A 26,118-nucleotide genomic window follows, 5' to 3' on the forward strand; every position below is an offset into this window, starting at 1 on the left:
TCCTGTATTATTCTCACCTGAAATAACTGTACCCAATATACAAAAGTACTTAATCACATTCTTATCTTTCAAGAGATGAACAGTCCCATTGAAATCATGGGGATGACTCATGTTTACATTTAAGCACATGCAGAAGCACCTTCCAGAACAATTATAATTAGTTGCAAGAGTCAGGTGTATGACATTAACAGAGGATTATAAATTTAAGGGAGGAAGACTCAGAAATGCCTATTTCCATCTAAAAACACCTAAAGAGATCAAAAAGCAGGGGAAAAGAACCCTCAAAAATTAGGACATCTAACAATTGTTTCTATGTAGAATGTTTTCTGAAAGTTGTCCATGAGCCGTGAGTGTCTCTTTAAAATCAAAATTGTTTGCGCAAAAAAAAAAAATCTTAAAACTGATAATCTTTTTAATGTTTAACGCACTCATACATATTTGGTCCTGTGCTAAGACACTTGTGTGCCAAACTATAAAGCCAAGTTATAAACTAATGAAAAGCTGGATTTATAATGGCAATAATAAACTACACAATGAATCACTTTGACACACATCCATATATTTCTTTGAAGTCTTAACATTGGATCATAAAGTCTCACAAAAACAAATTTTTATAATAATTTTGCATTAGACTATAACAAGACACCTGTCAAAGAAATCACAGTACAATGGCTTTTTCCAATGTATACTATAAATGTCATATTTAAACAATGTCATTGGTTTGATTCATCTACTTTTAAGAAGCTGTGTTAAGTCTGCCAAAAAACACCAGGACTACACAGTTGTATCAAATAATGTATATGACGATAAGTTCCTTATAATTCATTATCTCTCTATAATATACATTTCATATACAGTACAGACACAATACTGAATTCTAAAAACAAGCTCTCTGGTTAGGCTAACCAATGCTAAAGAGGGCAAGCTGACTGAAGTACAGCATGAATTCCTTGCCTGCTTTATGGTACAGCAATTCCAAAAAATCCTTGGCCAGGCTGGTTAAAGCATTTGTATGAGCACAGCAATGTCCTTACAGGCAAGAGGTGCACGTTTCTGCTTATCTTCATTTTCTTTTAAAAATAAAATAAAATTCAATGTAAAAACTGGTGTCTGATATTACTCTCAACAATGTTGTCTTTCAAGAAACTATAACATCCAGTTCTCTGAACACCCTGGTAATGAGGGAAGTAATTCTTCTACAAGCCTGATCCTGCAGCCATCTACAGGCAAAACTCACATTAAGGTTTTAGGTTGAAGAGTAATATTAAAATGTATATCCTTATGGTCATCTTTTGTTCCTTCTGCAGCATTGAGCACGAGATTAGAGCTGATACAGTCCAGTATATGTAATCTAGTGTGAAAATGGGCCAATAGGAAGAGTCTGTGGAAAATTAAATTTAATAATTTTTTGTTTTGTTTTTGAAATGTCCCTGAAAATAGAGACATTACTCCAAGAAAATGAGGCAACAGAAGACACTGAGAGCTTTGCCTCTTCAACCCTGCCTCAAGCTACCCATTTAAGAACTGGAATTATACTGGTTATCCACAGATCTCTAAAACAGGGCAAGCAAACCTTTTACGTCAGGCTCCACTTTTTGTCTCTGCAATTAGCAACACACACCCCCCAACTGCCCCACCAAAAAAAACCCCAAAAAACTGTCTAATGCAATTCAACCCTATGGAAATTTCAGTTATGTTCATTTACAAAAATTTTTGGCATGTGTAAGAAAATAAGTCTGTAGCATGTAAAAACTTTATTATTCTGTATACAACTTTGAATACACATACATAAAAACAGCGGCATATTTCAATATTTTTAATTAGATGGATGAGCCTGAGATCCAGCAGCTAATTGTGCTGTACCTCCTTAACAAAATTTCACACACACCTAAGGGGGCCTGCCCCCCAATTTGTGCACCCCTGCTCTAGAAATTCCACAATTTGAGATATATAGGGATTTATTACTACTATATTTCTTGAAGTGTGATATTATATTATTGCATAAAGGCCTCAGCTGAGATTAGACCCCACTTCACCAGGCACACTGCACCTCTACACATAGTAAAATACAGCCACCACTTGGAACGGCATATAAACCTAAGAAGAGGAGGGGAGACTGAGACAAAGGAACTTGTCCAAGTCACACAGCAGGTCAGAGGTAGCACCTCCTGACCTCCAGACCATAGCTCTATCTATCAGACAACCACCCATGACAAAAAAGTTGTACTTTTAAAAATTCAAAATAATTTTACAAAGTTATTCCATTTGTAATATTCATTTAATTGTTATATCTTTTTACTTCCTGCTCTCCATCACAATGAACAAATTCATAGACTTACTGGGCCCTAAAATGTGTAGTTATCTGTAAAATTACCTTGACAGCTCTGAGCTGGCAGCTTAATACAGTTCTAATCATCCTACTGTAATTTTCAAGTTACTTTCATTCCTACAGATGTTAGTTAAATAAATGATTATTTGAAAGAATGTTCCTTAAACTGGTTAAACAATAGTGACCTGGATATTGTACAAGAATCCTACAAGTCTGACGTCTCCTTTCATAATGTTTATACTGAATACTCTGGTTAAATGAGTTTTCTTTCACTATTTCAGAATCTTAATTATTTCAGGTTTTTGGTTTATTTATTTATTTATTTATTTTTAGAGCTATATATAAACAGTGTGAAACCAGCTTGCCAGTACAAATGCAGAAGTCTTCAGGTTCAAGCACTGTATCAAAATGAACTGAAAAATCGGGTCCTTGTAGTTTTACCTTAAAAACAGTTTGATTGGAAGATTAATGGGTTTCAAAAACCCAGACAAACAGAGCTCAACAGTTCAAATACACTTAAATAAGAACAACTGAGACTGTATTCATGTGAATCACAGGTCTGAACTCTTATCAAGGGGCTCAGAGACAGCATGCTCTAGTGGTTTTGAGCAAGGAACTGGGAGTCTGGTGACCTGGCTATATCTCACACTCTGCCAGTGACTTGCTACGTGACTTTGTAGACAATGATTCATTAGCGGAATATGAAGCAACAAGCAGGCAGTGTTGTCAGAAAAGCAATGTGTTTAATAAAACTCTGCTTCAAAGAAAATGTGCTCCGGACTTGCTGATTCTATCTATGGCACACTCAGGAGCCTTGTCTATGCTGAACCTCTTCCCTATCCCAATCCTGTCCCCACTGATCTCACATAAACCTTTTCAAATATTCAAACTGAATCAACACAGAGGTGATTAATGCTCTGTCTATATTACCAAGTTTTGTCGCCAAAAACTGCCTTTGGATGACAAAACAGTAAAAGCATATACACTGCTATGTGACTTTTGTCAGGAAAAATCCCCAGTTTTGGTGACAAAAGTCTTCCACCCTATGAAAGACGTTTTTTTCTTTTCTGTTTCCTTGAATGTCAATGAAGCATAGACACTGTTGTTTGGTTTGTTGACAGAAGTGGCTTCCACCAATATATCTGCCGTGATCACTCTGCTCAGTGTTTTTATCTCTGCTCCCCTGAAGACATGCACCCCTCTCTTTTCAGAACTCTGGGAAGTGAGCGATCTGCACCGTTTGGGGAACAAAGGGCAAATCACTGGAGTGCTGCATGTTCTGCCCTGCATGAGGAACACAGACTCCAGCAGATTGCTGCTGTGAGATACGGAAGTCAGGGAGGGATCAGATTTGTACTACTTTGACATTCCTCCTTATAGAGAGCTCACAGAGTGTGGCTCCTAGCCACTGAGGCAGCTGTAAGAAAACTTGGAGAGAATGTGATCAGATCAGCCTTCCCACAACACTGCACTGTGAGATACATGCCCACAGTATTTTCCTCACAGTGCAGTGTGGATGATCAGCTGACAAAGGGAACAAGTGTGAACGTCCTCTAGCAATTTTTGTTATTAATACTTTTGGGTGTTGACATATGTTTTGTCGACAAAACTTAGTAATACAGACAGATCCTAGGCATTATTGAATACAGTACATAAGGGAATGTAAATAAACAAAATATCCAAGAATATTCCCAGGGCTGATCTAACCTGCGCTGGGTGGCTGTTGAACTCAAAAGCCATCCAGCAGCCATAGACTGCAGGACAACGGAACAACTATGGACAATTTTTTTCCTACACTTCAGCAAAACTTGCATGAAGAGAGAGATGTCAGCCAGTGACTTCATTTGTGGGAACACTTGTCAGATTCAGAGGCTTTGTGGTCATTTTCAACTGCCGGATTAGAACAAATGAGAGAATCTAAAATTCTGGACTATCTTTAATTAAATATAAGACATTACCTCCAATGCCTTGGAATATTAGAGTTGTACCATAATACATCTACAGGGGTATTTTTCCATTTAACTGCTAATTTCCCTTAAGTGCATCTCTTCCTAGTGCCTATTTTCTGTCCTGTTCTTATATCACACTCATCACCATAGTCTCTGAATGCCTTCCAGCAGCACATGCTGCTTGTTCAGTCAGCCACTCCACGGAGGGAGATGCATGTGCAGTTGACTGTCTAAATTTGGTATGTGGGGTTTTATTTTTGGTATAGGGTTTTTTTTTCTGTTTTGTTTTTAAATATGAGTATCCGTGTTCTTTTTTTACATTAGAGGAGCTGCATGGTCAAAACAGGCTACTTGTATTTGGAGTGGAAAATAGAAATGTTTGAGATTGTCCATAGTTGTTGAGGGAGTTCATTATGGCACTAGGAAACGCAGAACTATTTATTGAGAAAGACTGCACAGCCATCCACCCCAAATCAGTGTTCCCTATACCAGTGGTTTTCAACCACTGTGCCATGGCACACTGGTGTGCTGTGAAAAACTGTCCAAGTGTGCTGTGAAATTTCAGCACTTTCCCCTCACTGTGGCTCTTTGCAGAGCCAACGTAGGGAGGAAATTTATAACCCCGCACCAGCTGGGGCTCACGCAGCAAGGCTGCCTGAGTCCCAGCTGGCACAGGGTTTGTCAATTCCCTCCCTGCATGGTGGCTCTTTGCAGAACGACCATGAGGGGAAATGCTGACCCCCTCAGAACCTTGTTCACACCAACAGACAGTTGAAATGCTCCTTCCTGGCCCAAACAAGCTGGTGAGTAGCCCATCCCCATGCCCTGCTATGGCAAGTGGGAGGAAGGGAAGGTGGGAGCCTGTAGGAGCTGGGACACAGTTTAAATGTCACATCCTGACTCCAAAAGGCTGGTGGGCTGGGGACAGGGGGAGCCTGCTTTCAGCAATTACTCATTTACTCAACATCCCTAGCATAGTATTGAGCAGATTTTGAAAATGTGCCTGTGCTTGCTGTTAAACACAGTATACTCTGTGGTGGATTTGAAACACTAATGCATTTGACCCTTGTTTACCTTGTTGTATGCACTATGTTGTAAAACTCTCTAGTAAGGCTGTAAACAGCAAATGTGATGTTTTTGAGCAATCCATTCAACTGAAAAAAGTGGGTGTTCTGTGGAATTGTTTGCCTCCTTGAAGCATGCTGTGTTACTGAAAAGGTTGGGAACCACTGCACTATAAACTGGGTGCTCTTGCAGCCACTCAGAAGAGATTCAAATGCCACCCAGCTGATTAGCAGAGTGCCCACAGCTATGGTTTTTGTGACAACTAGTGATGCACATTCACAGATGCCTCAGTGAATGTAAAAATTATTCTGCACATGGATGGAAATGATTAGCAGGAATATTGGCCCGCACTACAAGATTTTGAGACTTTTTTTTTTTTTGATCAGTTAACACATAATCATTTCCAGTGCTTGTGAACCGAATCTTGGACGATTTTTCAACACTGAGATTTTCAAGTGAAGAGGAAAACTGCATATGACTTGGTTTTGTGCTACTGTGTATCTTCAGGCAGGAACAAGGCCTACAATTTTAGGAATAATTTATAAAAGGATATTTACCTGTCTGACATTCACAAAACGTACACATTCCAGCCATATATTCAGGAATCCTTTCCCACACTGAGCACATTCTTGTTTTCTGGAAAGTATATTGCATGCTTCCAAGTTCTGTTTTATTGCCATATGTAGAATGGAATCCTCTTTGGTTAGGTGACTGAAAATAAATCTCGCTGCTATCTCCTGGTTTATTTAACAGATACAGAATACAACTCTTGAAATATTTTCACAATATGCATTATTAGGTCAAAATAAATACTATTTTGCCACCTAAAACTGAATAATGACTAATTCTGACACTGGAAACCATGTTAAGATATATGAATACCTAAATATCATTTAGCAAGTTAGAACAATAGTGACCTACCTGTACTGCCACTCCCATTAACTGCACTGTAGAGAATGTCATTGCAATTATTTGCACTGCAGCTTTGACATTGCTATTCAATTAATTAATTCTATGCTGCTACGGCAATTTGCTGCTGCCTTAGTTTATCTTCACATTTCTCTCTCTGCCCTTTTCATCTCGCACTTCTTTCCCAAACAACAAATCCCTCTCACATCAACCTTTCATCTTGCTTTGTTCTCATATATGCATGACCTTTCCACCTCTACTAGCACAATCAGCTCAATTTTGCACAAAAGGAATGAAAGACATTTTCAAAATTACTGTAATAATAAAAACTTGTTTATAAACAATAATGAAAATCTACAAAACAAAACACTAGAGGTATGGTGCAATTGCTTCATCTTATTTACAATACTCTTGTCCACACCTCCTACCTTCCCCCTTTTTGCCAAATTCCTTTGTCATAATTTTTATTTCAAAGTTTAGACTGCACATATTTTCTGGGCAAGGGTAGTCTTATTGTTCCACACACTGTCATGTGCATCTATTGCACTGTATTAATCATTATCACTAAACTTAACATATTTTTCAATGTCTGTATTAATTACTGAATATTCAATTCAAATGTAATAGGTACATTTACATGTTTAAAGGACTTACAAAATTCTGTTCATGTGTTGCATTCTAAGAACAATACAGCAGCCCTAAGGCTGGCAGAATTCTCTCTGAATTTCAGTGAGGATTCTAATAGAGCAAGGAGTTCTAGAGCAAGCTGTGAATCATTACTTTGTTCACATAATGCTCAGTCCAAAAGCACTTTCCAAATACTCATATCCAAGCATATCAGAGAAGTCTGACTACAGCTACAGCATATTTGTTTTCTCAAGATATTAATGGGGACTTAAAAAGTCTAAACAGCCAGTTCACAGTCGTCAGATTTATAGCTGTGCCTTTAAGATAAAAAATCTGAGTTTCTTTTTTAAGAAAGACTTATATTAAAATCAATTTGTATGAAAATTTTATAAATCTGTTAATTCTCCAGCTACTAATGGATTATGAATGTTCACAGTGCCACTGAACGGACTTCATACATAACTTCTGAAGCACCATCTCAAAAAGGTACAAGTTTCAGGGACACCAGGTCATTTCTGTCCATCATTATGGTGATGAAGTACAATCCAAGGATTATCATCCTACTAATCAACCAGCAAACAGCATTATCAAGATTCAACAATACATGGCTATTTACTGTTATTTTATCAATGGACTTGATGGACTAAAAGTATTTTAAGACTTCCCTACACAAAAATAATTGGAAATTAAGGTCATAAACAAGTAATGTAGGGTCTGAACTTGAAGCACCAAATTCAATGGAGTTTTGAAAATAATCTCGAGGGCCATTTCTACACATGCCACTTTCTTTGCTAATAAATGCCCCAAAATATGCTAATGAGGCGCAGATGCAAATTCTCTGTAGCTCATTAGCATAAGGTCATGTGATTTGGAGTCCAGAAGATGTTCTTCCGGACTCCAAAACGCTGTTTAGAAGCATGGCCCACGGGGGGTCTTCCGGAAGCAAGTCCTTCTTCCAGAGGCCGCTTCTTCCTGGAAATTTTTGGGAAGAAGGGACCTCCGGAAGAAGGACTTCCTTCTGGAAGACCCCCCTGGGGGCTGCGCTTCTAAAAGGCGTTTTGGAGTCCAGAGGAACGTCTTCCAGACTCCAAATCACGTGACCTTATGCTAGTGAGGCACGGGGAATTTGCATCCGCGCCTCGGTAGCATATTTCGGAGCCGTTTGTTAGCATGCTACTTTTTAAGAAAGCGGCATGTGTAGAAACGGCCAAGAGGAGCAGTGCTGGACCAGAATGTGGATTTTAACATTTTGAATCAGGCATGGGTACCTTTCTCTATGTGACCATAGTTACAATGTATTGCCAATGTTTTCAATAGTGAATATTCTTAATATTTAATAATTGTGTTTTTAGGAGACAAACTATCTTTAATAAGAAAGGGAGATGTGTCAAACAAGATGAAAAATAATATATATATGCTAAATAATAACAGCATGTATGTGTATGACCCTTTAGACAGCTCCATAAAACCAAGACACGCTAAAGCTAACAAAATTGAGCTGAACTTTTATGTTTTCTCACATCAATATTTTAAAGTAACGTTTTTACAAATGCCTTTTAAATAAAATCTCTTCTGTGCATATTTTTCCTCTATATATTATAGATGCTTTATTGCAATTTCAATATTGTAAAATTTTTAATGTGATTCATTCTCTATGGCCATGTCTACACTACAGCAACCTTTCAAAAGAGTGCATCCACACACAAAATAGCAGATCGAAAGATCGATCTGCTCTTTTAATAGACAGTGTCCACACAGCCCCTACTATTTTGAAAGAATGGGCCAGGGATCAAAAAGTAAGGCACCATGAGGACTGCTCTTTTGAAAAAGGGCCCACAGGACATCTACACATGATTTTTTTTGAAAGAAGCTTTCAAAAGGAGGAGCTCTACCTGATCCAGGAGCAGAAAGGGCTTGCAGAAGAAGAGCCACATTCTTTCAATTTCAGATCAAATGAATGCATTTTGTGCATGTGTGGATGCTCCGCATGTTCTTTCGAAAAAGGGTCTGATTTTCTGAAAGAACTTACCAGTGTAGATGCAGCCTAGGAGTCCAGATAGAAGCACACAGGCTCTCCTTTAGGGCTCTCCTACAAAGTTTTAACCTGCTACTAACCTTCCATCTGTATGGCCATTTGTAGCAATTTTAATGAGATTCTGCTGCTATGATTCTGAACTATTTTTAAAATAAAATCTAACAAAGGTGAGCTAAATAAAATAAAATCTGAATTATAATATATAACTATATCAATAAAATAAAATCTGAATTATAATATATAATTATAATTATACAAATAAAGTAAAATCTGAATTATTTCCTCGCTGTAGCAATCACTATTGTTACCCAGGTAGATGCAGCAACCACTTGATAAAAAAGACTGTCATAGATATGTGGACTTAATTCCTTCATGATTGTGTATACATCTTTAGATGCTGATAAGCTCACTGATCAACTATGCGTTTGACACAGAGTAATTAATTTCTGGATCACTTTTAATCTCGTTTATAAATTTCTTCATTCTAATGGCTAGTCTTCCTCTTTCTTTATGGAACCAGGAAACAATTTTCAGGGATGGCTTCTGCTCTACATCAACTCCTACCATTACTGCTGGACTGCCAATGGCCTCTCACCAATAGCAGACAAGGAAAAGGGAGAGGCAACTCTGGGCTGCACATATTTTTCCACAAATAACTGTTGTATCGCAAAACAAACCCTCTCACCACAATCAGTCTGTACTCAGGCACCACAGTAATGGAAGTCACGTGAATACCAAGACACATATGGAGAGATCCACATGTGGCACTAGCTACACTGGGTTAGGCAGAAATGGTGTTGCATTGACAGCATTTCCTCTCTTCTATGTGGAAAGGGTGAGAATTCACATCAAAATCTATTTAGGGACAATCCTGATCTACAATTTTTCAGCCTTACATTCTCCTGCTTAGGAACATCTGTGCAGACAGACATTTTATTCTCTAGACAAACTTCTGTTTCTACAGAGAATGAGTCTTAGCTACAATTAGTCCTGTATTTTCCAAACTGTCTCTTTGTTCTGCCTTTTCTGTATCAGAAGAATCTCTGCAAAGATATTTCTTTGCATGTGACTGTGACTGAAGGTACTGTATCTCTCTTGATAGATTACAAGAAATACCTCCAAACACTTTCTCCATTCACACCATCCTCACTTCCTTCTCTAATATCAGCATTTTTTCCCAAATTTCAAAAGACACTGCCATCCTATTCTTTGCAAAATGCCTGGCACATTAAAATCATGAATATATGTTAACAGAGCGTAAACCCACAAGGAAGAGATTAGCTTTTCAGAACAGTTACCAAAATGCTGTCTTCATTGCTGACTTCCCTTAACATCCCATTCTCTAAAAGCAGAATTTTTAAACAATCTGCATTTGTAACGGGATTAGAAAGTGCCATATCTCTGCTCCATTGGTTTTCAGCCTACCTCTGGAAGCACAGTTCTACTGCTGTACGCACATTACGGTCTGCTTTCCAGATGGCACATCGTTAAAAAAATTTCTGTTCTGCTTTGCTGATGCGTATTCCTGAAGTATGTTCAGCTGCCCCCAAGTCACACATTCTTTTTTGCTTACACACTGAGTACAATTATATAAAACCTGTCACTCAGTCTTTTTGCTCAAAAACAGCCACCGAAAAAGAAAAAGGTCATCAGGGCAAAAACATAAGCTCCACAAAAGTGAGCCAGTTTTAGAAAAATATTCTCCTAAATGATCAAGTTCAACAAGACAGTTTGAACAACAAAGCTGCTGTCTGTACATAATTTAAGACAGGATGAAATGTCTGGTTTAACTTCACATTTAACTAACCAACTCTTTTCTAGTGCATCTCTTTTTGCAAATTTCACTTATTGAGAACTGACTTTCTGGCATGATTTATGAGTTATTAAGCACTGAAAGTATCCTCATCCCTACATAAACGACAACATAAACCTGGAGTTAACTTCACTAAATGGGCAAAAATGTTCTTTTTAAAAATCAGAAATTACTTTAATTCCCTGTAAAAAAATAAATATTAATTTATCATATCATTATCAGTAAGAAATTACTTCTCAATTAAAATGTATCTAGCAAACAGGATATAAAGAGGAAGTTACTCACCTTACACAGTAACAATGTTTCTTTGCAATGTATGTCCCGATAGGTGCCCCACTCTTGGTGTCAGTGCATCCACGGGTCGGCGCTCAGAGATTCTTCCATAGCCTCCTCGTGCTCTCTGACATGTGCGGCATGGGCTCCTGTGTATCTTCTCTATCTGGCAAATAGAGAAGGATGCTACAAAGCAGGGGAAGGAGGGAGGGGAGTGGAGCACCCATGGGGACACACATCTCATGGAACCATCGTTACTGCACAAGGTAACTTCCTTGAGTAGTGTCCCCATGGGTGCTCCGCTCTGGGTGACTATAAAGCAGTAGTCACAGAATGGACATGAGTTTGGAGCTCAGTCACTACCACAACAGACAACACAGCTTGGCCCACTTGGATAGCAGATGCGATGGTAGACGAGAGAGTGTAGTGCCAAGCAAATGTGTTAGTGGAAGACCACATGGCCACCTGACAAATGTCCATAAGATGTATGTTCTTGAGAGAGGCCAGTAGTGGAAGATATGGCCCAGATCAAGTGGGCCATGACAGCACCCAGCAGCTCCCTACGGTGAAGTACATAACAGGTGTGGACACAAGAGGAAATACATTTGGAAAGGTATGGGATGAGACCTACAGGCTTTTGGACCACTCCACAAAGGATAGGAAGAGCCTGGGAGATTTGCACCACAGCTTTGTACAGTCGCCCTAGAAGGCCTATGACTGGCAGACATCTAACGTGTGGCATGCTGTGTGCGCAGGGTCAGAATGCAGCTTCAGAAAAAATGTTGGCAAGAGATAGGTTCATTAATGTGGAATGGTGGGGGAACCTTAGGGAAAAACTTGGGATGAGGTCGCAGAATAACTCTATCCTTGGTAAAGACCATGCAGGGAGGCTCAGCCATTAAGGCAGTGAGCTCCCCAACACGCCTGGCTGACATGATACCATGAGGAACAAGACCTTCACAGGCAAGTGAAGCCAGGTGCACATCACCAGGGGTTCGAAAGGTGGCCTCATAAGGCAATGAAGTACATGGTTGACGGCCCAAATGAGGACCGGGGGTGGACCAATGGAAAGGTGTTTTGAACGCCCGGTAAGTAGAGTTTGGCAATGGGATGGGCCAGAAACGAAAACCCATCTTCTAGTTGGTGAAACACAGTGGCAGTACTTGAACAGTGCTGAGGCTAAGGACCAACTCATGCAGTTGCAGTATGTAGTCTAAAAGGATGGGCAAAAGTGTGGCATGAAGGTGGGTCGAATGATGGGTGTCTATTCAGTGAGAAAACCACCATCATTAATACAGGTAAGACTTGAGTGTAGATTCCTGTCTGCAGTTGACGAGGATCCTCTTTACTCCCTCGGAGCATGGGGTTTCGGCATTTTGGAAGCATAAAGCAGCCACACATGAAGATGCAGCTTGAGGGGATCAGGATGCAGAATGCAGCCAAAGTCCCAAGACAGAAGGTCATGGCAAGGAGGAAACAGATATGGGGCCACTACAGACATCTGAAAGAGTTAAAGGTACCAGGTTTGTCTGGGCCATGCCGGGGCTACTAGGATGAGGAGGGCTTGTTCTTGTCTGACCTTGAGTAATACTTTGTGGATCAGTAGAATGGGAGGGAACACATACAGTAGTGACGTGTTCCACGTGATGGTGAAGGCATCCCCAAGGGACTATCCCCCAAACCCAGCTCTTGAATAGTACCAGTGGCACTTTCTGTGGGTCCTCATAGTGAACAGGTCTATGTGAAGGTGGCCTCACAGCTGAAACACTGGGTTGAGGGCAACCATGTCCATTTCCCATTTGTGATGGTTGGTGAACGAGTGGCTGAGAGTAACAGGAGGACTCCAGGGAGGTATGTGGCCATGTGACTGACCTGGTGTCAAATGCACCATATCCACAGACTTATGGCTTCTGCACTTAGAGACAGGGAATGAACTCCCCCTTGGCGGTTGATGTAATACAAGCAGGCAGTGTTGTTGATGAGTATATGGACCAACCTTCTGGTTACATGCTGCTGGAAAGAAATGTTTGCAGGCATAACAAACGACTTGGAGTTCCAGCTAGTTGATATGAAGTTTTCATTTGGCAAACAAACATCTGTCCTGCACTGTGTGAGGACCAAGGTGTGCTCCCCAACCAAGACGGGAGGCATCTGTGGTGAGGGTGACTGACGGTGACAGTTGATGAAGGGCCACTGTAGCCAGAGTCCCCACTTTTTGCTCTACTCCATCTTGTCTCTCCTAGGTTCTTCAGAGCACCACAGGGTTAAAAGAAACAGTTCAGCCCTGGGATGCCCGAGAGTGCAGATGTGCTTATCTCAGGCACAGTCTTTTGATGCTCCAGAGCAAAACTGCAACACAACAACCCTAAATGGGCCAAAACCAGACAACAAGAGACAAATAGGCTAACAGACAGCCAGGGCCTCAGGCTGCCCTTGGCTAGTACCATCAGTTGATCCGCCTACACAAATGTCCCAGACGAGGAAACCTCTGGCCCATAAAGAAAGAATGCCCTAAAATTATCTCCACCTCACAGGTGTGAACTAGATCCTTGAACTCCCTGTGAGAACTAGTGTCACGAGACGATCTAATTCAATTGGCATCTTTTGAGATAAGGAAGAGTGGACGTGACCCAATGGGTATAAAGTAGGGCCTGGCAGCCCCCTCTAACTGAGCTCCAATTACCTCTACCTGCCGGTCAGGAGGGTCTTTGCCTCCCGAGGTCCCACGGGATGCCCTTTCCTCGTATCATTTCTTCCTGAGGGATTGAGTGAAAACGCTGGTCTTGCCACGTTGGGTAATTAGCGGTGAGAATAAGACCTGTGAAATGTACTGCTTTTGCTTTTGTGCACATTCAATAATAGATCTATGAATTGTTATATGCTAGTTACTGGTAACTAAAGAAGGGAAGTATAAACCTTGTAATCTTGTAACCATAAGAGTCAAGTTCCTTAGTCAATAAATAAGTAACTGGTTAAGTTTTTAACCTGACTCTTCCTGTTACTGTGCAAACTGAACACAAAACAAAGAACTCACCTGCTTTTCAGCTGTTTTAGCCTGGTCACTGGTGAGGTGTACCAAGAGCTGAGCGCTGAGTCGTGCTGCCTCCACGGAGCAGACTCTTGGGGCACCCGTCAGCCTCCCTGGCTGCCCGCTGTGAAGGGACTTTGTCCCAGCAGTTAAAGACTCGCGTGTTAAAACCTTGGGGCATCCGTCAGCCACCCCTGGCTGCCCGCTGCGAAGGGACTGTCTGTCCTAGCAGTTAAAGACTCAGATGAAGTGAGGGCACATGTGGTATCTCACTCCAGCCATCGGCTAACAGGCACACTGGTGAGGACGTTGCCCAGGCACATCCACCAGTGAAGGGAAGTGAGGACCTGTGGAGGAATGGCTATTGTCTTGAAGAGTGGGTCCCTGCCCCAGAAAACCGCAGGGACAGGCTGCACCACCCCCAAACAAAGGAGGTACTGAGCCTCCTAGTCAAAGAGACTCTCATGAGAGGGGCCCCTGAAGGGGGATGGGGTAGGGGAGTGGGTAAGGGGCACAGAAGTTAAGGGGATGGAGTAGCCTTGTGCCACCAGTTCCAGCACCCATTTGTACATGGTGATGGCTTTCCACTGGTGCAGAAAGGGGCGGAGACAGTGACAAAATGGTTGTATGGCTGTAATGCCCTGTTGAGAATGCTGGATCAGACTCTCAACCACACCCTCAAAAGTTCTTGCTGCTTGGAAGACTGAGGGTTTGGCACCAAGGGTTGCTGGCCCTGGTGTGGACTGCCAGAGCATCGGTGCCGTGATCTATGTTTTTGGCACTGTTCAAAGCAAGGTTGTTGATGGGACTGTTGAAACTGGTCCTGAGGACACTGGTATGGCAAATAGCAAGCTCGCTTAACCAGGGGCGTGTACATCCTGAGGGTGCGCAATGTGGTTTGGGATTCCTTCATTGAATGAAGCCCGTCAATGATATTGTCTCCAAAGAGATGTTGGAGGTCAAACAGTAGATCTTCGACCTTCTGTTGCAGCTCTTTGGGCATCCCCAAGGGAATAAGTCACGACGTGTGACACATGACAGCCACTGATGCAGTGACCTGTGATGCTGTGTCAGCAATGTCCATGGCAGATTGCTCGGTCATGCTGGTGATCGTATGGCCATCTTTGATAATGCTGGTTAACATTTGGCACTAATGCTTGGGCAATGCTGGAACTCTTGTAATTTAGAAAAATTTTGAAAACCATAGTGTGCCAGTTTAGCCGTATAGTTTGCGGCATGAAGAAGGAGGGTGCTGGAAGAATAAACCATAATGTCCCACTTCTTGCTGGCCTCATCTTGTGGGGTTGAATGAAGTTACTTTGTTTTGCTCCAGACCACATCTACCACCAGTGAGTTGGGATGTGGATGGGTGAACGAGAATTCAGCATTCTTAGACACTACAAAGTACTTTTTCTCTGCCTGCTTGTTAATCAGGGCAATGGACACTGGGGTTTGCAACAGCACGGTATCCAGGTACAGAAAAGACTCATCCGGGGCAATGCCATCCTAGAGGATGACTGGGGCTGTATCGTACATAAGAGCTGGTATTGTTTCACTGGTACTTCTCGCATGTCTTTGTCCAGCAACTGGGCCACCCAGTGAAAAAGGTCTTGGAAGGACCCAGCATCATCTATCAAGGAGGGTGACAAGGCAAGTACCAGATCGTCTGGCGAGGAGAAAGAAGAATGTAGGGGAGAGCCCTTTGCCACTTCTGAAAATGATTCCTCAGTGCTGGGATCTACCAATGGTTGAAACAGTTGCATGGACATTTGCGGTGATGGCAGATGTGGTTCCGACAGGGTTGATAGTGACAACTGGGTGTGTTGGTGCTGTGATGCCCCATGCCAAGAAGGCCACTACTGCTCCAGTTGCAAATAGTGGTGAGCAAACCATGGAGGTGGAAGTGGAGGATATGGTATGGTAGACAGCACTGAAGGTGGGATGTCCTACCAAGAGTGGACTGTGGTGGAGTGTTGTGATGAAAACATGCTGACACCATCAGATATTGCACCCAGTGTAGGAGGCCTGATGTTGGAGGCAAAGAACTATGTCAATCAGTGTGAGAGGCATGGGGAAGCCAGTGGCCTTGGTGATGAGTGGTGCCAACGATGCGGTGCCATGCCGGATCCTTGTTTGGGCAGTGCAGATGTCAGCACTGGCCCCTCCAGCAATGAGGGCTTTGGCATGGAGGGCATCATGGGGCACTGTCCTTGTACTGGTGCTGTCTCAAATCCCTTTTCACTCTGGAGTGGGGAGGCATGTTGGCCCAAGTTGTGCACCTTGACATCAGTTCTGGAGAGCATAAATGGTGCCGCGTATAAGTGAACATCACCACCAGAGATGGGACGGATGCTGTAGGCCTCGTATGTTTGACCTTAGCCACCAGTGGGCTTCGTGGTTCCACTGGTGCCACCAGTACCTATGATGTTGACATAGTATGGCATGGAGTGCGCCTGTTTGGACGGTGCTAACAGGAACAGGGAGGGGGGCCCAAGGTGGTTCTTCCTTCTGGCACAGCCCACACAGATGGTACCAGGGCCAGGAATGGGCAGGAAAAGGGCTAGGCACCTTAGTGAGAGACCCTGTAGAGTCTGGGGGACGCTTAGAGTCCTCACCTTTAGCCTTGTCCTGGGTAGTCGGCTTTTCCAGGTTCACTTGTTACAGAGACTTTTCATATAAAGAAGTCTTGAGCCTATTGGCTCAGTCCCTACAAGCTCCAGCCATCAGGCTAGAGCAGTGGATGCAAGATTGCACCTGGTGGCCTTCACCAAGGCACTTCATCCAAGATACATGGCCATCTGAAAAGGGCATGGCATCTTTGCATGTGGCACACCACGTAAAGCCCAGAGAGCCCAACATAGCAGTGATACAGATCTCCAAACTAACAAAAGCAATAACCTAATTCTCTTTTTTTTAATCTAAAAACAATAAACAAGGATAACTAACTTGGACTAGGGAATGGCTAAACAAGAACTAGTAGCTAACAAACTAAATTTGCACTCTTTTGCAGAGACTCTAGCTGCTCCATCTGCAGCTGAGGACAGTAGAGAAGGAACTGAGGAGCCAGCACCGCATGCACACCAGACAACATGAGGAGGTGCTTCGGGGCATGTGTGGCATAGGAAACCATGGCTATAGAAGAATGTATGAGCTCTGGCATGAGGACAAACCAACGCCCAGAGTTGAGCACCCAAAGGGACACTACTCATAAAAGAATTTTCATTTTTTTCTATCAATACTTTTAGCTTCTTTTGAGGGGAAAAAGAATTTGTTGGGCTTCAAAATGTGAAAATTTACATTTTTAGTGTTTGAACAAAACTCTAAAAATAGGATTTTCACACCAAAGAAGGACCTTGATAGACTTCTGAAATGCTTCTATTTTCAAGGAAAGACATGGACATTTTGTTCAGAGATTAATTTTCATGGCATTTTGATTTTCCACATATTTTCAACATAAAAATCTTTGAGGGAAAACTCATTTTGGAGGCTACATAATAACTCAAAACAATACAGACAAATTTTGCAACATTTTTTGATGAAATGTTCACTGTTTCCACATACCACCATGTAGCTTCTTCTCACAACCTCGCTCTGGCTTTTACTTATAAAAACAATCAGATAATGTGGATTTCTTTTGAAAAGTTTATAGTGTTTTCAGCACAATTAGAACATGAGAAACAGTGGCTGCCACAGCCTATCAGAGCAACCAGTGATTTTCCTTTCATTTGGATCCAAATTTTCAGTCTGAGAAACACTACAAAGCTGCAACACGCAATGAAATAAAATAGCTTAGACCAAGACTACAAATTTAAAGAGAACTGTAGAATTGCATAAGAATTAGCTGGTTCTCCAGATGCAGGTATGGAACTAAATAGGCTTTATCCTGCATTGATTTCACTTTGAGGAGGTACTGCATTGCTAGACCCCAAAGATATAGTTATTGCCCCATATGTTTCAGTGCTTTCATGGATGCCCATGTAGGTGTAGCTCCTTGACATGGTGGAGTAATATCTGCTACGTTTCTGAAACATATTAAGGCTTTGTGGGGCCTAGGCCAAAGCAAGTGGGGGGTGCCTCTCTACCTCTTCTGCCTGCAGTCCCACCTCTGTTCCAACCCATTCATCTGCAGCCCTCCCAACAGCACCACCACATTCTGCCCCTTTTCCCCAGGACCCCACTCTGTTCCACCTAGAAGTCACTCCCATGGCACCCTCCCACTTCTCCACTGCAGCCCACAATCTATCTGTGACCTTCTTCCTCTCCCCCATTGTGGCCCAAAAACTGGAGAAGCTCTGTGCCCACCAACACCTCTCATGGTCCCAGGGCCATAACAGGTAGTGAGAGGTCCCCCAGCATTAAAGCCACAGCACAACAGTCCCAGGGCCACAGCCAGGTTTTGAGCACTGAGACTTCCACTACTGACCCTGCTAAAAAGCAGGGTCCGGGCATGGGGGTGCCCATTTTTCTGGGGTTCCCAATTAGCGCTGCCAGCCCAGTAGCTAATTTGCCACTGATTTGTTTGAGGCAATGCCAAAGTTGGTGACACTTCATATATGTACCAGTGTAAACAAGATCAGAATGTGGCCGATGACGTGGCCAGAGCCTGGGCTAATACCCCCTCAGCGAGGAGAGAGCCAACTGTTGGTAAAAGCACAAGGAAAAATGCTTCTGATTTTGCAAGGGAGAGTGGGAGTTGAAGGCGATGCCAAAATCATGGGCTAGGCAATCTGACCACAAACTCTGACCACATAAAGATGACGCAAATTTTGCCTTGACGTTCCCACTTAGCAAATTGTTCCAACTCTAAGCCATGATGGATAGTTTGGTTATTTCTTACATGTTTTGCCTATTGGTAGGGAGGCACTGGTTATTCCAATGCTTACCCAACCTGATAGTTAGGAAAGATTTCCTAATATTCATCCGCAACCTCCCTTGCTGCAATTTAAGCCCATTGTTTCTTGTTCTATCATCAGAGATTAAGGAGAATAATTTTTCTCCCTCCGCCTTGTATTTTAGGTACCTAAAAGCTGATATCATGTCCCCTCTCATTCTTCTCTCTCCTAAACTAAACAAATCCAATTATTTCAATCCTCCCTCTTCGGTCATGTTTTTTAAACCTTTCATCATTTTTGTTGCTCTTCTCTGCATTTTTCCAATTTGTCTACACCTTCCCTAAAATGTGGCACCAAAAACTGGACACACTACTCAGTTGAGGCCTAATCAGCATAGACCAGAGTAGAAGAATTACTTCTCATCTTGCTTACAACACTCCTGTTAATACACCCCAGAATGATGCTTGGTGTTTTTGCAACAGCGACACACTGTTGACTCATATTTAGCTTATCATCCACTATGATCCCCTAGATGACTTTCCACAGTACTCCTTCCTAGACAGTCATTTCCCATTTTGTATGTGTTCAACTGATTCTTCCTTCCTAAATGGAGCACTCTGCATTTGTCCATATTGAATTTCATCCTATGTACCTCAGACCATTTCTCTAGTTTGCCCAGATCATTGTGAATTATAATCCTATCCTCCAAAAAACTGTAACCGCTCACAACTTGGTATCATCCTTAAATTTTGTAAGTGTATTCTCTATGCCATTATCTAAAACGTTGGTGAAGACACTGAACAGAATTGAACCCAGAATGGATTTCTGCAACACCCCACTCCTTATGCTCTTCCAGCAGGACTGTGAACCATTGATAATTATTCCTTAGGAATGGTTATCCAACCAGTTATGCACCCATCTTATAGTAGCCCCATCTAGGTTTTATTTCCCTAGTTTCTTTATAAGACAGTCATGCACGACTATAGCAAATCTTTTACTAAATTTAAGACATACTACATCTACTTCTTGCCCCCTTATTCACAAGGTTTGCTTTCCTGTCAAAGAAAGCTATCGGGCTGGTTTGACATGATTTACTCTTTACAAATCCATGCTGTTACTTATCACCTTGTTATCTCCTAGAAGTTTGAAAATGGATTCCTGAATTATTTGCTCCACTATGTTTACTGGCACAGAAATTAGGATGAGTAATCTGGAATGTCCTGGGTTCTCTTTATTTCCATTTTTATAGATAGGCACTATATGTGCCCCTTTCCATTCTTCTGGGATATCTACTGTCGTCTATGAATTTTCAAAGATAATAGCTATTGTTTCCGATCTCTCTCAGTCAGCTACTTGAGGATGCTAGGATGCATTTCCTCAGGCACTGGTGACTTAAAGATGTCTAACTCATCTAAGTGATTTTTAATTTGTTCTTGCTCTACTTTATTCCCTGATTCTACCTTCTTTTTGCTGACATTCACTGTGTGGCGTGTCCAGTCACTATCAACCTTCTTGGTGAAAACCAAAACAAAAAAGAAGTCATTAAGTACATCTGCTATGTCCACATTTTCTGTTAATGTTTTTATCCCTTCTGCATTGAATAACGGTCCTACCTGTCCTTGGTCTTCCTCTTGCTTTTAATGTATTTCTAAAATGTTTTCTTGTTACCCTTTACACCTGCAGCTAGATTGAGCTTGTTTTGTGCCTGGGATTTTCTAATTTTGCCCCGTGTTATTTGTTTATATTCATCCTTTGTAATTTGACCGAGCTTCCACTTTTTGATTTTCAGATCATTCAAGACTTCCCAGTTAAACCAGGGTGGTTTCTTGCCATATTTCCTGCCTTTCTTACGCAGTGGAATAGTTTGCCCTTCTGCCCTTAATATGTCTCTTTGCAAAACTGCCAACTGTCTTTAATTGTTTTTTCCTAGACTTGCTTCCCATAGGATTTTACTTACCAACTCCCTGAGTTTACTGAACTCTGCATGAATGTGAGTGAATGCCAAAGTGTAAGCTAGAGAAAGTCTACGAGTGAAGGATGAGAACCTGCTAAGGAAAGTGGGGTGGTCTCATACCTCTCTGGGGACCATGGTCAGGGTGGTACAACTGCTGGGGCTTCCCTTGCCACCCCATGCCAAGGACCGGTTGTGGGGGAGAAGAGGGAAAAGGGAGCTGCCCCGTCTACCTGGCATTCTGGGGACCAGGACCAGGGCAGTGCTGCCAGTGGGGCTTCCACTGTCATCCTGTGAACTTCCACTGGGCACCCCTCACCTGGCCAGAGACACTGCAGTAAGAGAGGACTTTGGGGAGCCCTATTTCCTAGGGAAGCCTTCACTCAAATACCCTCATCCACAGCCGCAGCCTTCATCCCTGCACCCCAACTCTCTGCCCCAAGCTTAAGCTCCTTCCTGCACCCCATGCTCCTCATCCCCAGCCCCACACCAAAACCTTCACTCCCAGCCAGAGCCCTCCTCAGCCCCAAACACTGAGACACCACCCACACTATGAACCCCTCTATACCACCCCCACCACAGAATGAATTTTGTTATGTGCACAAACATGCAGGTCTTGTGTCATTCATCATCTCCATACTGGTGCACATAACAAAGTTCATTTTGCACAGGGACATAAGAATCAGAGGAAACACTGGTTGATGCAACCCCCCTCAATCAGGGCAAGCTAAGCACAGTTTTACACTCTGTTACTCATACAATCACGCTAGCACATTGCTGGCACTTGGTAGTTTGTAGTATGTGTATCCCTGTCTTTGAGTGCTGGAAATGAGGCTACAGCCCCCTCCCCCTCACTGTATCCCTCCATGTACTAGTCTCCTGCCCCACACCCATCTCCCTTACTGCATTCTTCCCCATTCCATTTCCCTACCCCCACAACTCATGCCCTTCTCTGCAGTCCTCCTGATCCCTATCACTTCATTCCTCCCATCCCAACCCATTCCTCCCCAACACCTCCCACTCACTTCACTTCCACCCCCCCATCCCAACCTCCCAACACCTGTCCCCGCACTGCACCTCTCCCCACAGTCCCGCTCATTTTACCCCTCGTCCCTCCCAACCCTCATCCCTCCTCCCCCTCAACCCCTTTCCCTGCATCCCTCCCCATCACAACTCCTTCATCCTCCTCCCACTCACATCCCATCCTGTCCCCACTCCTACCCCTCCCAACCCTGTACCCCTTATAGCTCTCTCCCACCCGCACTCTCTACTTCCCAAAGCCACCATCTCCATGTCCCTCACCCTTGCACCCCCCTCACCTCCACAAACTGTGGCACTCCCATTATCTGCCTATGCATCCTTGATTGCGCCCCCCCGCCATACCTTTATGCGCCAGTAGCCTTCTGCCTTTCCCTGCATCCCTATCCACCCCGCTGCCCCCTCACTCTCATCCTACTTACATCCTTGGCCTCCTCACTACTCATCCACTCCCCACTCATCCTCTTTTCCCCTCCCACAGGTGATTTAGGCAGCCCCTAGAAAAGCATATGAAAGTGTCTCAGTGTAGATGAGTGTGTGCGTTGTATATGGGTAAGAGACTGTGGCTGTGGCTACACTAGCACCCCACTTTCAAAATAGGGATGCTAATGAGCCACTTTGGCAGATGCTAATGAGGCACTACCATGCATATGCAGTGCCTCATTAGCATAATGGCAGCCGCATGTTTCGAAAGTGCTGCTTTCAAAACGCAAGCTGCCGGTATAGATGGAGGTCTTTGGAAAGGACTCTCTGCATTTCAAATGCCCCTTCTTCCCAAAACCAAATGGGAACAAGGGGCTTTCAAAGCCTGGGGATCCTTTAAAAAGGCTCCCGTTTACACCGGCGGCGTGCATTTCAAAAGCGGCACTTTGGAAACGTGAGTGGCTGCAATTATGCTAATGAGGCGCTGCATCTGCATGGCAGCACCTCATTAGCACCTGCCAAAGTGGCTCAGTAGCATCCCTATTTCTAAAGGGGGTGCTAGCATAGCCACGGCCTGTGTGATTGTGTAGAGAGCTGCATGTATTGTTTCATGTGCATGCGAACAAAATTTGCAGGCTAACTCTGATTTTTACTCCTTTTGCTAGCCTGTGCACAAATAATTCATGATATAATGCGTATTCATTTCATAATATGCTTTCAAAACAGAAGGGAGCTTTAAAAGAAATGTATTGTGTATTTTGAAATAACTATCCTAGTGTCTACACAACGCAACTGCTATTTCAATAAAATTTTGAAATAGTGGTTGCCTTGTTTTGAAATTAGTAAACCCCATTCTACAAGGAATAGTGCCTATTTCAAAACTGCTATTTCAAAATAGGTGCTGGTAAGACTGGGAATAGCACCTATTTCGAAATAAGCCATAGTGCGGCCAATGGCTCTACTATTTCAAAATAGGCTCTGTAGCTACGTCTACACTAGAACACTTTCAAAACGGTGCCTTTTGAAAGAGAGTGGTCGAAAGCCACCCTTTCAAAGGGTAGTGTCTACACACGGGCTGGGGCTGGCACCGTCAACGAGCGCTGTCGAAAGGGCCATGCGCCACATTGAAAGGGGCCATCCAGGACGTCGAAAGAGAGCATCTACATTCACCAATGGCCCCTTTGAAAAGAAAAGGTCAGAAAATGCTGTGGATGGGGTTGCAGGGCAGCCAAGCTGTTCCGGGGCCACAGCAAGCCACTCCTTTAAAGGTCCCTCTGCAACACTCTTGGCCTGCATAGCACAAGGCCTCCCGAGCTGCTACAAGCCCTGCAGACACAGTGCCCGCAGGAAGAGACATGGAGCAGCAGTTGGTCAACACACTGCTGGCTGTCACTAGCGGAGTGGGCACTGTGCTGGCCGCAGCACTGGTGGCCACCCAGCAGCTCCTGGCAGGGCCCCTCCCACCAACAGGCAGAAGTGGATGTCCCAGACCCAGGTGCTCTGCCAGCTCTGAGTGGTGGGAGTAACTTGTCATGGGGAGAGGAATTTCTGGATGCAGCAGTAGACCTTAGCTCTGCCAGTGGCTGCCCCCAGCCATGAGACACCAGGACATCTGGATGCGGTGCGCCCTCCCCGTGGAGAAGAGGGTCGTGATATCTATCTGGAAGCTGGCCACTCCAGACAGCCACCGCTCTGTGGGACACCAATTTGGTGTGCACAAGGCCACAGTTGCGGCTGTTGTGATGGAGGTAAGGAGGGCTGGGCAAGCACCCACTGGGAGGTGGGGGGCCCAAGGGAGGGCAGGGCCGAGGTGGGGCCAGGCACATCCCTCACAGGTGCTTATGTTCCCCCCGCCCCCCGCTGCAGATGGTCCACTCTCTAAATGCCATGTTCCTCCAGAGAGTCATCCGCACTGGGGACCTGGATGCAGCCACCGCAGGCTTCGCCGCACTGGGGTGCCCGAATTACTTCAGGGCCCTCACCAGGATCCACACACCTATCGGCGCCCCAGAGCACAATGGAGGACAACTTATAAACAGGAAGAGCTACCATTTGGTGGTCCTGCAGGCCATGATGGACAGCTGGGGATGGTTCCAGGACATATACATGGGCTGGCCCAGCTGCATCCACAATGCATGGGTTTTTCAGAACTTGGGCCTGTGCCACCGGCTGGAGGTAGGGACCTACATCCCCCAGAGGGAGATCCTGCTGGGAGATACCACCATGCCCCTCTGCCTGGTGGCAGATTCAGCGTAACTGCTCCAACCCTGGCTCATGTGGCCCAATATGGGGCACCCCATCCCCAGCCAGGAGCACTTCAACGGCCAGCTCTACCACGCCTGCCAGATGGTTGAGCACACCTTTGGCCTCTTGAAGGGACGGTGGCGCTGTCTCCTCACCTGCCTGGACATGGGCATCGTCAATGTCCCCCAGGTCGTGGGTGCCTGCGGCATGCTCCACAATATCAGCCACGGTGTCCAGGAGGGCCAGTGGGGTGGAGGTGTCCCGGGGACCCAGGATGCTCCTGAGCTCCCTGTAATAGGGACAGGAAGCGGGGGCAGCCCCCGACTGGCTGGTCAAGTTCCGAGTCCGGGCGTAACCCTGCCGCAGCTCCTTCACCTTACTCCTGACCTGGTCTGGAGTGCGGGCAAGGTGACCCCGGGTAGTCAGGCCCTCAGCCAGCCAGGTGAAAGCAGACGCATTCCGGCGCGTGTGCCTTGTGATCTGGAGCACCTCTTCCTCCTGCCAGAGCCCCAGCAGATTCTGTAGTTCATGCTCACTCCAGGAGGGGGCAGGCTTTTTCCCCTCCTGACTGGACCCTTGGGCGCTTGGGGCCGGGGGGCCTTGGGCTCCTCACGTGCCTGGCTGGTGGCCATCACTCTCTGGAAGTTGCTGAGGGTCGCACTGAGGCATGCAGGGGCACTACATGTGATGGCTGCTGTCTGCACGCTCTCAGCTTCCTGCAGTGAGGTTTCCTGGTCTGTGCAGCTTTAAGAGCCACTGCACGCACTGACCATAGAGCCCTGCAAGGTCTGGGCAGCACATTTCCACTCAACAACTGATTGCCACCATGGCAGACCCTGCTTATACACATCCTTTTTCAAAAAACATCAAAAGAACGGCCTCTTCCTATTTTCTGTTTGGAAGCGTGGTTTCAATTCCTGCAGCGCCTAACATCAATTTCATCTTTGAAAGAGCACATGGTGTGTGTAGATGCACCACGTGCTACTTTGTAGTGGGGCCTTGTCTTTTGAAAGAATGGGCTAGTATAGACACAGCTTATGTGTGTAGATGCTGTATTTTGAAACAGCCAAGTGCTTTATTGAGCATATTGTGCTTTCATTCAAAATAAACTCCAGGCTGTGTAACAGGTGCACATGAGGTCAAATCCAAACGTCTAGGCTCTGTTTTCATTCAGTTGTTTCTCTCCCTAATATCAATGGAGTGTGCGTGAAGTAAAACCCTTGCCCATATTTGAGAACAAAAAAAGGCTGTGACAATTTATTAATATTATTTAATACTTTCTTGTATTTTAAACAGATTTTGCATATACTATTTAAAACAAGAAGATATTGTCAGAGCAAACATCTCTTGAACTTAGATTTAGCACCAACACATTAAAGCAGGCTCAGGATTATTTATCAGCAATCATAAACTGCTTTTAGCACTACTTTATCTAAATAAGAGAAAAGAATAAAAATATAGTTCAGAGCTACCCGAGGCAGTAAGTACTCCACCTTAGTTTAGGTGTTATCAAGGCCCCTCCTATGAATATGATGTCATCTCTCCACTCTGATTGATCTTGAGATGCTAGTTTGGAGTACATCACAAATTTTCGATTGTTCT

General features: G+C 44.0%; 1 protein-coding gene across 1 annotated transcript in view; it reads right to left on the reverse strand.

Moving 5' to 3' along the window:
* Positions 1-641: 641 nt before the first annotated feature.
* Positions 642-26,118, reverse strand: part of LRRC69 (leucine rich repeat containing 69) — a 72,530-nt gene continuing 47,053 nt past the window's right edge. The window contains exons 7-8 of the mRNA XM_074985705.1: positions 5,901-6,080; positions 642-1,070 (exon numbers count right to left, since the gene is read on the reverse strand). Coding sequence (XP_074841806.1) covers positions 960-1,070; positions 5,901-6,080 — 291 coding nt within the window. The 3' untranslated portion in view covers positions 642-959. The remainder of the gene's footprint in view (positions 1,071-5,900; positions 6,081-26,118) is intronic.

The sequence above is a fragment of the Carettochelys insculpta genome, chromosome 2 (assembly GCF_033958435.1).
Source record: "Carettochelys insculpta isolate YL-2023 chromosome 2, ASM3395843v1, whole genome shotgun sequence".
In the NCBI taxonomy this organism is placed as follows: domain Eukaryota; kingdom Metazoa; phylum Chordata; order Testudines; family Carettochelyidae; genus Carettochelys; species Carettochelys insculpta.